At 44.4% G+C, this 14,782-nt stretch overlaps 1 protein-coding gene and 1 long non-coding RNA gene across 12 annotated transcripts in view; one reads left to right on the top strand and one right to left on the bottom strand.

The window, feature by feature from the left end:
* NTN4 (netrin 4) overlaps window positions 1–14,782 on the bottom strand; it is a 233,671-nt gene that overhangs the window by 105,812 nt on the left and 113,077 nt on the right. For all 5 annotated transcript variants that reach the window (XM_063927591.1, XM_063927592.1, XM_063927593.1 and 2 more), the window contains exon 3: window positions 6,226–6,504. In XM_063927591.1, coding sequence (XP_063783661.1) covers window positions 6,226–6,504 — 279 coding nt within the window. The remainder of the gene's footprint in view (window positions 1–6,225; window positions 6,505–14,782) is intronic.
* LOC134932819 (uncharacterized) overlaps window positions 1–14,782 on the top strand; it is a 221,135-nt gene that overhangs the window by 119,708 nt on the left and 86,645 nt on the right. The gene's annotated exons all lie outside the window — the stretch shown is intronic.

Genomic DNA, 14,782 nt, shown 5'->3' with positions numbered 1-14,782 from the left:
ATACCCGGATCGTGACATAAGCTAAGCGACACAAGTGGCCGACACAAACACCTGGCCCATCTAGGAGTGGCACTGCAGTTTTCTAGCGAGAGGATGAGTGCTTCCATCCTCATGTGAAGCTGAACCACTAGCCATGAACATAGGCCAGGGCCTCAGCCGTTCCTTGCCACTCCGTGTCGTAAATGGCATATTGGCAAGTTTACGCTTCTCCTCAGACGCTTTTAATTTTGATTTTTGGGTCATTTTACTGAACTTTTGTTTTTTGGATTTTACATGCTCTCTACTATGACATTGGGCATCGGCCTTGGCAGACGACGATGGCATTTCATCGTCTCGGCCATGACTAGTGGCAGCAGCTTCAGCACGAGGTGGAAGTGGATCTTGATCTTTCCCTATTTTACCCTCCACATTTTTGTTCTCCATTTTTTAATGTGTGGAATTATATGCCAGTATCAATAGCAATGGCCTACTACTATATATACTGCGCACAACTGAAATGCACCACAGGTATGGATGGATAGTATACTTGATGACACAGAGGTAGGTAGAGCAGTGGCCTTCCGTACCGTACTGCTATATATACTGGTGGTCACTGGTCAGCAAAACTCTGCACTGTACTCCTCCTATATAATATACTGGTGGTCCCCAGTCCCCACAATAAAGCAGTGTGAGCACAGATATATGCAGCACACTGAGCACAGATATGGAGTGTTTTTCAGGCAGACAACGTATACTGGTGGTCACTGTCAGCAAAACTCTGCACTGTACTCCTCCTATATAATACAGCTGCTCCCCAGTCCCCACAATTAAGGAATAAGCACAAATATTTTTGCATCAAGATTAATAAACGGAGAGGACGCCAGCCACGTCCTTTCCCTAACATTTCCAATGCACGAGTGAAAATGGCGGCGACGCGCGGCTGCTTATATAGAATCCGAATCTCGCGAGAATCCGACAGCGGGATGATGACGTTCGGGCGCGCTCGGGTTAACCGAGCCATACGGGAGAATCCGAGTATGCCTCGAACCCGTGTAAAATGGGTGAAGTTCGGGGGGGTTCGGTTTCCGAGGAACCGAACCCGCTCATCACTAAAAAATATATTTAAATATTAAACACACAGTATAAATAACATTGTAGATAGCTGAATACCTGTGCTTCGCTACGGGATGAGGATGGTAAATTAGAATGATAGTTGTTAGTTAATTTACATTGGTTGGAGATCTAGTATATAGGCATATCTTGTTTCCCTGGCCCACTTTGTGTAGTGGCTGGACCCCTTTTTGGTCCCCCAAGGGACCCTGCTCTTCCCACTATACACCTCTCAGTCTGTGGCTTCCGGCTGCCTCCATTCACCTCCTTAAATCATGTCGGTGCGCCTGTGAAATTATCGATTTTTTTTATTTTTTTTACAGTTTCCTATATAGCGCAGCACATTATGTATCTCCTGATATAAACTGTGCTGCTGGGGGACCATGCTACTTTCACTATATAACTCTCAGTGTGTGGGTTTGTGCTACCTGCATTCCCCTCCTCACATCATGTCACTGGCCCTGTCACTTGCAGCCCTGTCATCACTGACATATCATGCATGTTCTGATATAGTCTGTGCTGCTGGCCCACCCCTAGGGGTGGTAGTGGTGTTACCCTCACACATGGCCGGATTAACAATGGGGCGGATGGAGCTGCAGCTCCAAGCCGCCCATTGAAAATAGGCCCACAGAGTTCCCTGCAGGGCAGGCAGTAGCCAGTGCTGACAGGAAAAAAAACATTTCCTGTCTGCACATACAGCAGCTCACTCACCTCCGGCTGCTCATTCACCTCCACCCCAAACTGGTCAGCCTGTGTCCTGACCACTTCGTGTTGCAAGGGGGTGGGGCTTCAGACGGACAAGGGGGTGGGGCTTCGGACGGGCAAGGGTGAGGAGCCATGGAAATAGTTCCGAGACAGCAGCCTCCGGCTGTCAAGACCCTTCCCCTCTTTCATGAGGCATGTTATTGTTGGAAAGCTGCAGCAGGAGTGGTATGCTGCAGCAAAAGCAATTATGTTTTGATGGGCGAGGGGGCGGGGCGGAGCCTCGGAGATAACTCAGAGGCTCCGCCCCCGAACCCATCCGAAGTCCCGCCCCCGTGTCCATCAAAACGTAAATGTTTTTGCTGCAGCATACCACTCCTGCTGCAGCTTCCCAACAATAACATGCCTCATGAAAGAGGGGACGGGTCTTGACAGGAGGCTACTGTCTTTTAGGAGAGCTGGGTCCCTGGATGTCAGAGCTGAGGGGGCATGCAAACCATGTGAGTAGCAGCCCACACCAGGCCCCGAGGTCTCCTATGTAAGTGGTGTCTATGTCAGTAAGTTTTGAAGGGGGGGGGGGGATGTGTGTGAGTGTGTGTCGCTAAGTAAGTAGTGCCTGTCAGTAAGTAATGTCAGTGTCAGTAGGTTTTGCGTGTGTGTGTGTGTGTGTGTGTGTGTGTGTCAGTAAGTAGTGTCAGTAAGTTTTGCATTGTGTGTGTCTGTGTAAGTTTTGTGTTTGTGTCGTGTGTGTCAATATGTTTTGCGTTGTGTGTGTTAGTCAGTCCTGCAAGTGTGGCGGTACGCTCCGTTACGGCGTACCATTAAGAATGTGTCCGCCAGTACGCCATACCCCCGCCACACTGTAAACGATGTGTGACGATGGGGTGCCGGGCCAGCGGTGTGTGGGTGGTATTCAGTATACCAGTTGTTGGGATCCCGGCGCACAGTATACCGGCGCCGGAATCCCGACTACCGGCATACCGACACCTTTTCTCCCTCTTGGGGGTCCACGAACCCCCTGGAGGGAGGATAGCGTGGTGCTTACGCACGCCACTGTGCCCGCAAGGGGCTCATTTGCGCTCGCCCTGCTGTCGGGAAGCCGGCAGTCGGGATCCCGGAGCCGGTATGCTGGCCTCAGGGGACCCGGCCGCCGGCAACTCATACTACACCCCGGTGAGTAACTCTAATGGTCGGGACCCCTCCCCACAAGTACAATGAGGCGGCACTCCCAAGTTTTGCTGGTGCAGTAAGATTTATTGATCCAGAATCTTACTAAATTAATCTTACTGCACCAGCAAGACTCGGGAGTGCAGCCTCATTGTACTCTATCCACAGCTTGAAAAACCGAAGGAGGGCACTGGAGCAAATATTTACATCATAACAGGATGAGTGCTGGGTACACAGCTTATATATAATATTTTTTATTCTATAACAAGTGTCACATCCTGCTGTCCTTGTCTCTGTAGTCCGCAGGGACAGGGGGTGTCTGTGCCATGGATTCACGTAATATATAACCACTCCACCTAGTGTCACATGATCACATCCCTTAATGACATGTGACCACGCCTACGGCGCGCAGGCACAGTACCACTGAGAAAAAAAATTCTGTGTGCACCACTGGTGTCAGTAAGTAGTGTTTGTGTCAGTACATTTTGCATGGTGTCTGTGTCAGTAAGTTTTGTGTGTGTCAGTAAGTAGTGTCTGTAAGTAGGTTTTGTACTGTGTGTGTGTCACTAAGTAGTGTCTGTCAGTAAGTGGTGGGTGTCTGTGTCAGTAATACCCCTTTCACACCGCAAAAATAACCTGGTATAGACTGGGTATATTGCTGGGTCGACACGTTCCGTTGTGTGTTGTGAAAGGGGTCATGGGCGAATTCTGGATTGCCTGACCCGGTAATTCAACCCGGGAATAAAGAAGGGTTATTCCCGGGTTAAATACCAGGTCCGGTGCAGTGTGAACGGGTCACCCAGGTCGATGCAACCCGGGACCCGTTCACTGCATAGGGATGATCTCATCTCCCAGCGCTGCCTCCTCACCTGATGCCGACTCCATCTCCGCCCACAGATGGCAACCCAAACCGGCAAATTGCCGGGTCCGGTTGGCGGTGTGTAGGGTCAAATGCCGGGTCCCACCCAGGAATAGACCCATTTCCAATTCCCAGGTGGGACCCGGCATTGTGATGTGAGAGCGGTATAAGTATTGTGTGTGTGTGTGTGTGTGTGTGTGTGTGTGTGTCAGTAAGTAATGTCTGTGTCAGTAGGTTTATCTGTGTTGTGCGTGTGTGTGTCAGTCAGTAATATCTATCAGTAAGTGGTGTCTGTGTCGGTAAGTTTTGTGTTGTGTGTGTGTGTGTGTGTGTGTGTGTTAGTAAATAGTGTCTGTCAGTAAGTGGTGATTGTGTCAGTAAGCTTTGTGGTGTGTGTGTGTGTGTGTGTGTGTCAGTAAGTAGTGTCTGTCAGTAAGTGGTGACTGTGTCACTCACATGGCATAGGCCACACCCCCTATTTAGACCACACCCACACCACACTGATCACACCCCCACATCACTAGTCACACCACCGCAGTGCTTGTCACACTTCCTGCCGAGGCACACAATAGGCCCTTCCTAAATTTCAGCTCCAGGCCCATATGGACCTTAATCTGGCACTGCCCCCACAGTTTGTTCCCAGCTTGTAAATCATATGTGTACCAAGTTTGTTGTAAATTGGTCCAGGCATTCGGGAGTTATGCTGTCTCCTGAAGTACTCTGTGCTGCTGTCCCACCCCTAGGGGTGCTAGGGGTGTCTAACCCCCACAGAGTTTGTTCCCAGATTGTAAGTCACATGTGTACCACGTTTGGTGTAAATTGCTGCAGTCCTTCCAAAGTTTTACTGTCTGCTGACATACTCTGTGCTGCTCGCCCACCCCTAGGGGTGCTAAGGGTGTCTTTCCCCCCCATAGTGTTGTTGCCAGATTGTAAGGCATATGTGTACCAATTTTTGACTATATTGTTCCAGCAATTCCGGAGTTATGCTGTCTCCTGATATACTCTGTGCTGCTGTCTGTCCCCCTAGGGGTGCTAGGGATTTCAAATTGTTTTAGTTGCCTCCGCCATGTTTTAATACGCTCGTATGTAAAATTTCACAATCTACGCTTGTAAACTGTGGATTTGTATAGAAAGACAGAAGGACAAATTTTCATTTTTATATGTTAGATTCAGGGACTCCACATAGTAATCTCACTGCAAAACACTGTACATTGCAAACACCAACATGTATCTTAAGGGCCCTACACACTGGCCGATCCGCCGCCGAGCTGCCCGACGGCGGATAAGGCCGACGAGCGACCCGGCGGCGGGGGGGGGGGGGGGGCAGTGACGGGGGCAGTGAAGTTTCTTCACTCCCCCCGTCACGCGGCTCCATTAAAGTGCAGGCAAATATGGACGAGATCGTCCATATTGGCCTGCATGCAAAGCCGACGGGGGACCAGCGATGAATGAGCGCGGGGCCGCGCATCGTTCATCGCTGGAGCCTCCACACTGAAAGATATGAACGAGTTCTCGTTCATTTATGAACGAGATCGTTCATATCTTTCAAACAAATCGGCCAGTGTGTAGGGCCTATTAGACTATTAATTGTGAGTATAGTTGAATTAAAACTGTCTGAGTGGACATTGAGACTTCCTTGCCCTTGTCCATATCTCATGCTTTGTTTTACCCTGGACAATGTGCATCTGGCAGTGTGCTTCTCCTACCACGGTTTGACTTTCAGGAGCCATGTGCGTTCCATTATATGTATAGGACAAGGTCGATTTTCACCAGAGCTGGTGCAAAGTGTAAATCTTATTGCAGAGTGTATATGGTTGTTGTGCGCCTCTGGGCTCTGCAAACCTTATTTCTGTATTGCTCTATAAAACTAGGTACTTTGGTGAGCCTACATTGTGCCTCCACTCGAGTCCTCCGATTGGCAACATATAAAGTACTACTCTTCCACAAACACTGCAATCCTGCGTCTTAAAACTGTGCACGTTTGACCAAAGTATGGCATCCTCAAGCTGTGGGGGTGCCCAAAGATGGTTTCAACCTGCAGCTTGGCTCTACTGCGTTCATAAATGAGGTCCACTGCTGTTAGTTCAGCTTAGATTGGTGTATGTTCTATATAGGGAGACATAAACAATTACCTAAGCAGCTCTCCCAAGTCTAAGAGCAATTACCATTTGGTCACCAGAGAACAATTATATAATAGTATAAATACTTTAAGGAGCTAAAGAAAGAAAAAGAATCAGTGAAAGCAAAATATGCAGAGAGAATTACAGTACTATGACTAGATGATCAGGGCTGAGTAAATGACTATGGTATGTACTGATGAGTGATTTCACAAATCACTACTGTATATAAGCTTATATCAACATCTATATCCTGCATTGTACGCTATTGCACAATCATTTTATACTCACCACCTGGAGTTTGCTAGTTGTTCTGACTTGTCGAAACCCATCAGTCGGAACGCAGTGATCTGCATGTCCATTGCAAAAGCAACTTCCCTTAACTATGAAATCATAAACGGCATAATGTGATAGAGACTGTGGTTTGATGTCCGAGTCCTTGTTGTGGCATGGACACAGCTGTTGCTTCAACAACTGCACTCGTAGGTTAGTGATCCTCAGCTGGTCCTGTGCTTCTTCACTATAGGGATCCACACTTGAATAAGGAGGAGACATAGCTCGATAAATTACCTAAAGTGATAGATACATACAGAAGATTTAAATTAGGAGCCAAGATCTATCACTGTTTTTTTTGTTTTTTTTTGCATTTGAATGATATTATTAATGTGTAACATTTTATGTGCCAAAAGGTTACCGTTTTAATGCAATGCTATAGTGTCTAACTTCCCACCCAATAATGAGGAGAGTGTTAATATATTTACAAAGCAATAAACAAAGTAGACACTACAGATTATGGACATTGAGCATTGATCACAACATCTCTCAGGCATGCACGTCTACCTACAGGTATGATGAGTGCTTTGTAACAATACATTTATAGGTAAAGCTGAGTTTGCATTCATTTCTAGGTCTGTAAAGCATACACATTTAGAACTCCTGCCATATATACAAACCAAACTTTGGGGTCTATGTACTAAACCTTGGAGAGAGATAAAGTGGACGGAGATAAAGTACCAACCAATCAGCTCCTAACTGCCATGCCATGAAATATGGCAGTTAGGAGCTGATTGGCTGGTACTTTGGGTCAGATTTATTAAGCTCGGTGAAGTGATAAAGTGGAGGGTGATAAAGGACCAGCCAATCAGCTCCTAATTGTCATTTTTCAAACCCAGCTTATAACATGGAAGTTAGGGTCTAATTGGCTGGTGCGTTATCACCTTCCACTTTATCACTTCACAGAGCTTAATAAATCTGCCCATCTATCTCCATCCACTTTCTCTTTGTCCAGTGCTTAGTAAATAGACCTCTTTGTATTTTATCTACTAATTCGAATTTGATATAAAGAACATAAATGGTTTAATTTACAATAATTATATATTTGTCACAGTAACAATGCTAAGAAAGGAAAATGTGTGATGTTTGCTTTATTTAATGCATTTCTCTTTGAATTATTTGAATTCCTATTCAGTTGCGTTAGTTGTAATACTACTAGAAATGTGACTATTGTCTAATAATTATATAATATTATGGTCTAAATCTGCTTTTGTTTGTAAGGAGGACAAGTGGAGGTATTGCCCAAAGCAACCAAATCAACTCTAGCTATTGTTTGTTTTGTATGTTCTATAAAATGGTATCCAGATACAGACAGATGCTATGGGCAACACCTCCACTTGTCCTCTTTAGGTTTATTAATCGCCCCCTAAAGGTCTTTAAATGCCACACAGAAAGGCTGCAAATAAGAATTGCATCCACCCCCAAATTATCTGATTAAATAAAGGAATACATTTCAGGATCCATAAACCCCAGAGCCTACAGGGTTACTTGCCTTGTTTTGAAGGGGTAGTGACACTTGGACAAACTATCACAGTTCCACTTGTTTTGATCATGCTCATTTTGGTCTTTGTGAGCATCATTAAATATGTACCACATTGCTGGCTTCCAAAATGAATGAAAGGCCTATCTTGCTTGTACATGTAGCCTAACGAGAGCTGGCCAAGCACAATGCTGGTAAGGCTGATGCTGTGTGTTAAAATCAATAATACATTTCCCTACCCTTAATTACACACTAGAATTCTAGATGACTTTCATTACCTCTTTTGCTCACGCTCTTCTATAAAGATTCCTTTATGTTTCAAAAACAGGTATGGATTGCCTAAAGGTGTCCGGTAAGGAAGACAGACAGTTTGGAATTGAATCACTATTGAGTAAAACTTGTGATCTTGAGTTGGAAATTAAACCTTTGTTGCTTCTGACAGCATGACTGCACTTTCATTTAGTAGCACATCTGGACATAAAAAGGGCAGTTAAACATGAGTACTGTATGTATATATGCGTTAGGCACATCTGGCAGATAGGTACCATAGTGTTCAGTTAACCCTTGGTTAATAAAAAATTTGCCTTAGGGAAATATGTAAACCATCTGGTTCTTGACATTTGAGATACCATATGGTAGTTATCTGACACACAGCAATAACTGTGTCAGCACCAATCTGCTGAGTATCACTTTTCCTGCTGCTACTGACTGCACAAGGGCATGCTGTGCTTCTCACGCATTTATCCTTATATTGTATATGATCAGCATATTTCAGTGAACCAGAACCAGGCTCTTGAGTCGGTCTTGGATCCGGAAAAAACAGGGGGAAATGCATAGGGCTCCCCCGTAGTTTCAACAACCAGCGCTAGGCTCCTACTACTACTGGGTGTGGTTGAATAATTAGAAGTACCAGCATGCAGGGCATTAAGGGCCTACTGGTACCTATAGTCCCCCTGTCATATAAATATTAAAATTAAGACAGCACACACACCATCAACAGTATAACTTTAATGAACACACTCACACTCACTCTCACATATACTCACCTTGTCCCTGGTGTCACTCGGTCCACTTGTCCATTAGATTCTGCTATTAGGGGGAAGGTGGAATACATAATCACCTATCCCTTGCGGTGCTTAGTCCTCTTCTCAATGTAGGCTTATTAGGCCCTGTTCTTAGAAGACTAGTGAATACTTCAGGATGTAGCATGGATGAGCAAATGGACCAGTAGGAGGAAGCAAGTAATGGAGTATTCAAATTGCTCTGCCAAGTTATTGTGGGCTTTCCAGCTTCCACATACCCGGGTCATGTTTTCACCATCTTATAAAATTCCGATAAGGGTTAAAGACGTCTACTTCTGGTAGTAGATTATATTTTTAAAATGTATTTTGGCTTTACTATGCTTGTATGTTTTATTTATCCACATTAAAATAATCTTAATTTGCACTATTGGGCATTATTTTCATATTCCTTTGGCCTGCTTTAGGACCTCCTCATGAGGAAATAAATAAGAATATCCATTTATATTAAGGGGACAGGCCACACAGGATCAAATAACCTTCGTACATGCCTCTGTGGGCATAGTGGATGTAAGTGCACACACAAAGGGGGTCATTCCGAGTTGTTCGCTCGCTAGCTGCTTTTAGCAGCATTGCACACGCTAGGCCGCCGCCCTCTGGGAGTGTATCTTAGCTTAGCAGAATAGCGAACAAAAGAGTAGCAGAATTGCCATTAAATAATTCTTAGCAGTTTCTGAGTAGCTCGAGACTTACTCCTACATTGCGATCAGCTCAGCCCATTTCGTTCCTGGTTTGACGCCACAAACACGCCCTGCGTTCGGCCAGCCACTCCCCCGTTTCTCCAGACACTCCCGCGTTTTATCCTGGCACGCCTGCGTTTTTCCGCACACTCCCAGGAAACGGTCAGTTTCCGCCCAGAAACACCCACTTCCTGTCAATCACACTCCGATCACTTCAACAATGAAAATTCTTCAATGGGAAAATATGGAATGGTATCTATCTGTGTACAGGGCGCATAAGAAACACTTATCACATAAAGCACATCCCTTATTTCTGAGGGAAACCAGAGAAGTTCTCAAGTCTCCATACGAAGGATACCTTCTTCCCTCAGAAATAAGGGATCTGCTTTATGTGATAAGTGTTTCTTATGCGCCCTGTACACAGATACCATTCCATATTTTCCCATTGCATATTGTTTTTGTAAAAACCGGTGATTTTTACTTTGGTGTTTATAGTGGACGGGCAGCATTGCGCCACACAGGTGAACGGTTCAAAATCCCTTTTTGTGTTTAATGAAATTTCTTCGTTCAGACGTGAGTAAATCTACTAAGTTTTGTACTAAAATACTTAGCGCATGCGCACTGCGTACCATGCACATGCGCATTTTTGCCTTAATCGCTCCGTTGCGAAAATCGGCAACGAGCGAACAATTCGGAATGACCTCCAAAGAGGGGGCACTGAGATTTGGTCCCTTCACTCTTTACTCTACTCTACATGATACATCAACCCCTATAAGAGCCCGCAAGGAGCTACGTTGCACTCGCCCCCCCCCTGGGCATCTAAAAGCCGGTATCCCGGCGTTGGTATGGTGACTGGCGGGGTCACTTGAACCCAATCCCAATGTGCACATATCCCTGTGATCCATTATACAAGCAGATGCTACAAACAAAACTAAACATAGTCAAAATATATCAATCCAGTATTTTTTTTTTCATTTGCTACTAATTATTCCACCTGCACAGTAAAAGTAGAAATTCTATAATAACCACGTACGAATTTTGAAGCCATATAATAAAAAAAAAGCTTAAGCTATTTATTTGAACAGATATAGTGGTAAGCTAAAACTAGCGATGGTGTTGCATGGTTTATCTAGCAAATAAAGCTATAAAGGACATTTGTGCATTTCCCTTCTATTGTACTGTACAGAGCTCTTGTGTGCAGATCAGGGCGTTGGCGAGACCCAGCCTAGTCTTTCTTCTGTCTTTAACTGAAAAGTGAGAGATAAGTATTGCACTTTGCACACCATTTACATAATTCAAACGACTATGGGCGATATCCTATTAGCCGCGGTAAATTACCTTCATATCATATTAGCCCTGATGCCGGCACTTATTGGGGATTTGATTTTGCCTGCCTCAGGCAGACAAATCCAAATCCCAGATAAGCGACCATTCTTTACCCGATTGTGGGCGTGAAAATGCATAGGTGCGTGGCTTTTCGCAAATCCAGTGATGTGCGGTGAGGTGAGGCAGAGACTTTCCTGTCATACTAATGTATACGCCAGCATTTGGACTATATAAAGTATATGGAAATACCTTATTTGTGTTTTTCTAATCATTTTTATAGTCAAAACTCGAGTAAAAAGTCTATGGCAAGAGAGGCAGTGCCACCCCTGCCCATTTTTTCCGCACATCTCTGATCAAAACTCACCAAATTCCCAGTAGTATCTACTGCTGCACCTGTGTATAATGCCAACATGTACCCTTTGGCTCATATATTGTGTGTAAATCTGGCTCTGGTGCTAGCCAGTGCCTCCTGAGCCATTTACCTCACCACACATCCCTGACTGAATCCTATGCATTTTCGTGCATTACAGGGTAATTTGCAGCACAAAACAAACAGGCTCTAATTGGATAGCCCAGTGGTTTTCAAACTGTGTGCCTAGGGTCCCTTCGGGGGGATACGATAAGGATCCCGATCGAGGTCTGCCGCCACTCTGCACTGGCTACGGGAGGGGGATGGATAGGTTTAGGCTAAGGGTAAGGAGGGTTAGGGGCTTGGAGATTAGGGCTAGCCTACTTATCACCTTAGTGTCGGTATTCTGAGCATCGGGATGCCACTGTTGGTCAGTGCTGTTTCTAGTGGCGGGCGGGCCGTGTGATTGCACGGGCTGCACGCCGCAGCACGTGAATGCTACTATAATTGGCTACCCCTCCTCCCAGCCATAGTACTATGCTCGCTGGTCAGACTTTCACGAAATGACGTGGTTGCACCGTGACGTCACAATGCAACCACATCATTTCTCGAAACTCCGCCCAGCAAGCAGAGTCTATCAGCTGGGAGGAGGGGGGTCCGGTAACAGCAGTGAGCCGCTGGCGCTAGCCTTTGACACCAGTGAGCATTACCCCTGGCAATGAGCATTACACATCCCTGGCAACAAGTATTAAACACCCCTGGCAATGAGCATTAAACATCCCTGGCAACGAGTATGAGCAACGAGCATGACACCCCTGGTAACAAGCATTAAACACCCCTGACAATTAGCATTACACACCCTTGGCAACGAGCATGACACCCAGAGCATGAAACCCCTGGCAATGAGCAGGTAATTTAAAAGTAATTAAACGCCTTACTGTAGGGCATAATGTATCACAGGCATTGCAGTGTGTGGGATAATATGGTGCAGGGTCATAATATGGTGCAAAGGGCATTACTGTGTGGGGCTTAATATGGTAGAATTTTTTTTCTTTCCTGTGGTGGCCGAGGTCTGTTGGTGCAGGGAAAAAAACTGGGGTGTAAGGTAGTCTTTCCCTGCGAGACCACTCCCATTTTAGCAGGAGCACGTGCGTCTTATAGTATTTTTTATGTCGGGGGGGAGGGGGGACATTTTTTTTTTTTTTTTACTGTTAGCACTGGGAGCCAAATTGTCTAGAAACAGTCCTGCTATCTGTATTTTGACTGCTGGCATCCCAAGCGGCGACATCCCAATACCATCCAGCCTCAGGGTACCTGCAGGGGTGCCTTGGATTGGTGGTCTAGGACCAATTAAAATGAATTATGGTCAATGTAATAGGCAAAACCTGTACTGGTGGCTGTCAATGATAAAGTATGCGGACAAAAAGAAGCAAATCTTGTCCCCACACCACACAACTCAACTTAAGAATTATGTATAAACACAATTTACTTAATTCAATATTTCTTCCTAAATTTCTCAATAAGAAACTTTTGGCCTAAGGGTGCGTTGAAAGAAATACTGATACTCTAAGGTGCTGTGATTCAAAAAAGTTTGGGAACAACTGGGATAGCCCAAACTGACCATAGGTCTTTTTTCGCGATAAGCCCATTTTTTGGTGCTGCAAATTAATAGGTTACCCGCCAATTCATTCACAAATGTTTACTATGGCTACCATGTAGGATATGGGGAGGGGTAGGGAGGTTAGAGTCAAAAGACAAACCACAGGATGGTTTTTCTTTATACATAATATGAAATTTCCTCAATACAGATATTTAAATTAAGTCTTGTTGACAAAATGGGGAGCAACTGATTTCATGAGCATAGACCTGCAAAGATGTATAAGAAAAAACCATTCAGGTGGAAGAGGGGTACTGGTCTATAATAAGGTAGATGCCTCTTAGCTTACTGCCTACAATTGTAATTACTTTGGATCTGTGGTATTGCAATTATAATTGTATAATTATATTTCACTTTGATAGATATAGTATAGCTTGGATTTACGGCAGTTATTGTGGAGCTTCAGAGACAATTTTATAAGCTGCCACTGAAATATCTCAATCTTAAAAAAAAAAAAAAAAAGCCTGCAAAGCTACTTTAAAGTTTAAACCCGCTTACATTTTTTTCATTTACTGAGCAAATTATTGCAGCATTACACTGTAGTCTGCTTTTTGCAAATGGCTTAAATTATTCTATTTTAAGGATTGCCTTTCTTGACCTCAATGTGATTATTTTGAAATTCCTAGTCATATTTTCCTTCCATGTTTAGTGTTACACCCACATACTTCCTCAGTCATTGGCTATAGCAGGCTGTTCAACTCAATTCTTAAAAGGCAATTTCTCTATCAACAACAACATGCAATATGTAAATAAAACCGAGAAAGGGAAAGGCAGAGTAGAAGAAGAGATACAAAGCCAAAGTTAGAGGAAGAGAGGTAATATAGACATTATAATAAAACCGAAGACACAAAGAGAATTGTGAATAAACAGCTTCAACTGAGGTCCAACCAAAAAACGATTATCATTATACAGCACTAAATTCAAACTTTCCGTCTGCCCTGTGCGGGAGGGTGCAACCAGGTTGGGAAAACAGGGCCTCATCATGGGTAGGGGGTACTGGGATATGGACGAGTGATCATGTCATTGCGGCCCCACTTCCCACTATTCAATTCCCAGATTATCGGCATTGTATAGGAGGGGCTACGATGCCACGATTAAGTGTGAATCATGTCATCAGCCTCCCCACTTTCATGGACGGATGCAGGAGGATGCGTGCATGTGTGGTGTGTGTGTGGGGGGGGGGGAGGTGGGCGGCGGCAGTGCGGCTCAAGGAGACTTACCTAGGTTATCCACTGGACTCTGAGAGGAAAACATCATTTTTATGCATATTATGCCCAGTGCTTTATATGCTGAAAGTTCATCACCATCCACAATAGTTCAGTGATCGATATTTGTTCATTTACCATTGACCATTGTTGACATATAATCCATCACGCCACGATATGAAGCCATATTGCGTTGTGATCTAATACACCAGATATAACCTGGTTGTATATACCTACCTCAACTGGTATAATCAGAGGTGTAGACTGTTTATCAAGTTATTCCCACCTCATTGTTTGAGCATCCGAGATGCATAAAATACATTTTACACAAATGACTTACTGCAAACACATCAATTCTCGAGTTTAAATTCTGCAATGAAAAGCAGGAAGATGATGATCTGTTACAAATGCCCTAAGGTGCTAACAAAAACTATTCTCTAGAAAATTGCAAATTCAATCTGTTATCAGTTTATGGTACCAGTGTAAAGGATCCATTGAACTTATACAACAAGGAGTATTGCCAATTGCCTGTTGTGATTTTTGTGGGAAGGAAAAGAAGATCCACCTACTAGGAGGGTTGGGATCAGAGTGAATTCAGCCTATGGGGTAAATTTACTAAGCTCCCGATTTTGACCGAGATGCCGTTTTTTCATCAAAGTGTCATCTCGGTAATTTACTAAGCAATAATCACGGCAGTGATGAGGGCATTCGTAATATTTTGAAGTCCAAGAAAAAAATC

The sequence above is a fragment of the Pseudophryne corroboree genome, chromosome 6 (assembly GCF_028390025.1).
Source record: "Pseudophryne corroboree isolate aPseCor3 chromosome 6, aPseCor3.hap2, whole genome shotgun sequence".
Lineage (NCBI taxonomy): Eukaryota > Metazoa > Chordata > Amphibia > Anura > Myobatrachidae > Pseudophryne > Pseudophryne corroboree.
The sequence above is the reverse complement of the archived record's forward strand: the minus strand, read 5'-3'. Positions and strand labels throughout refer to the sequence as shown.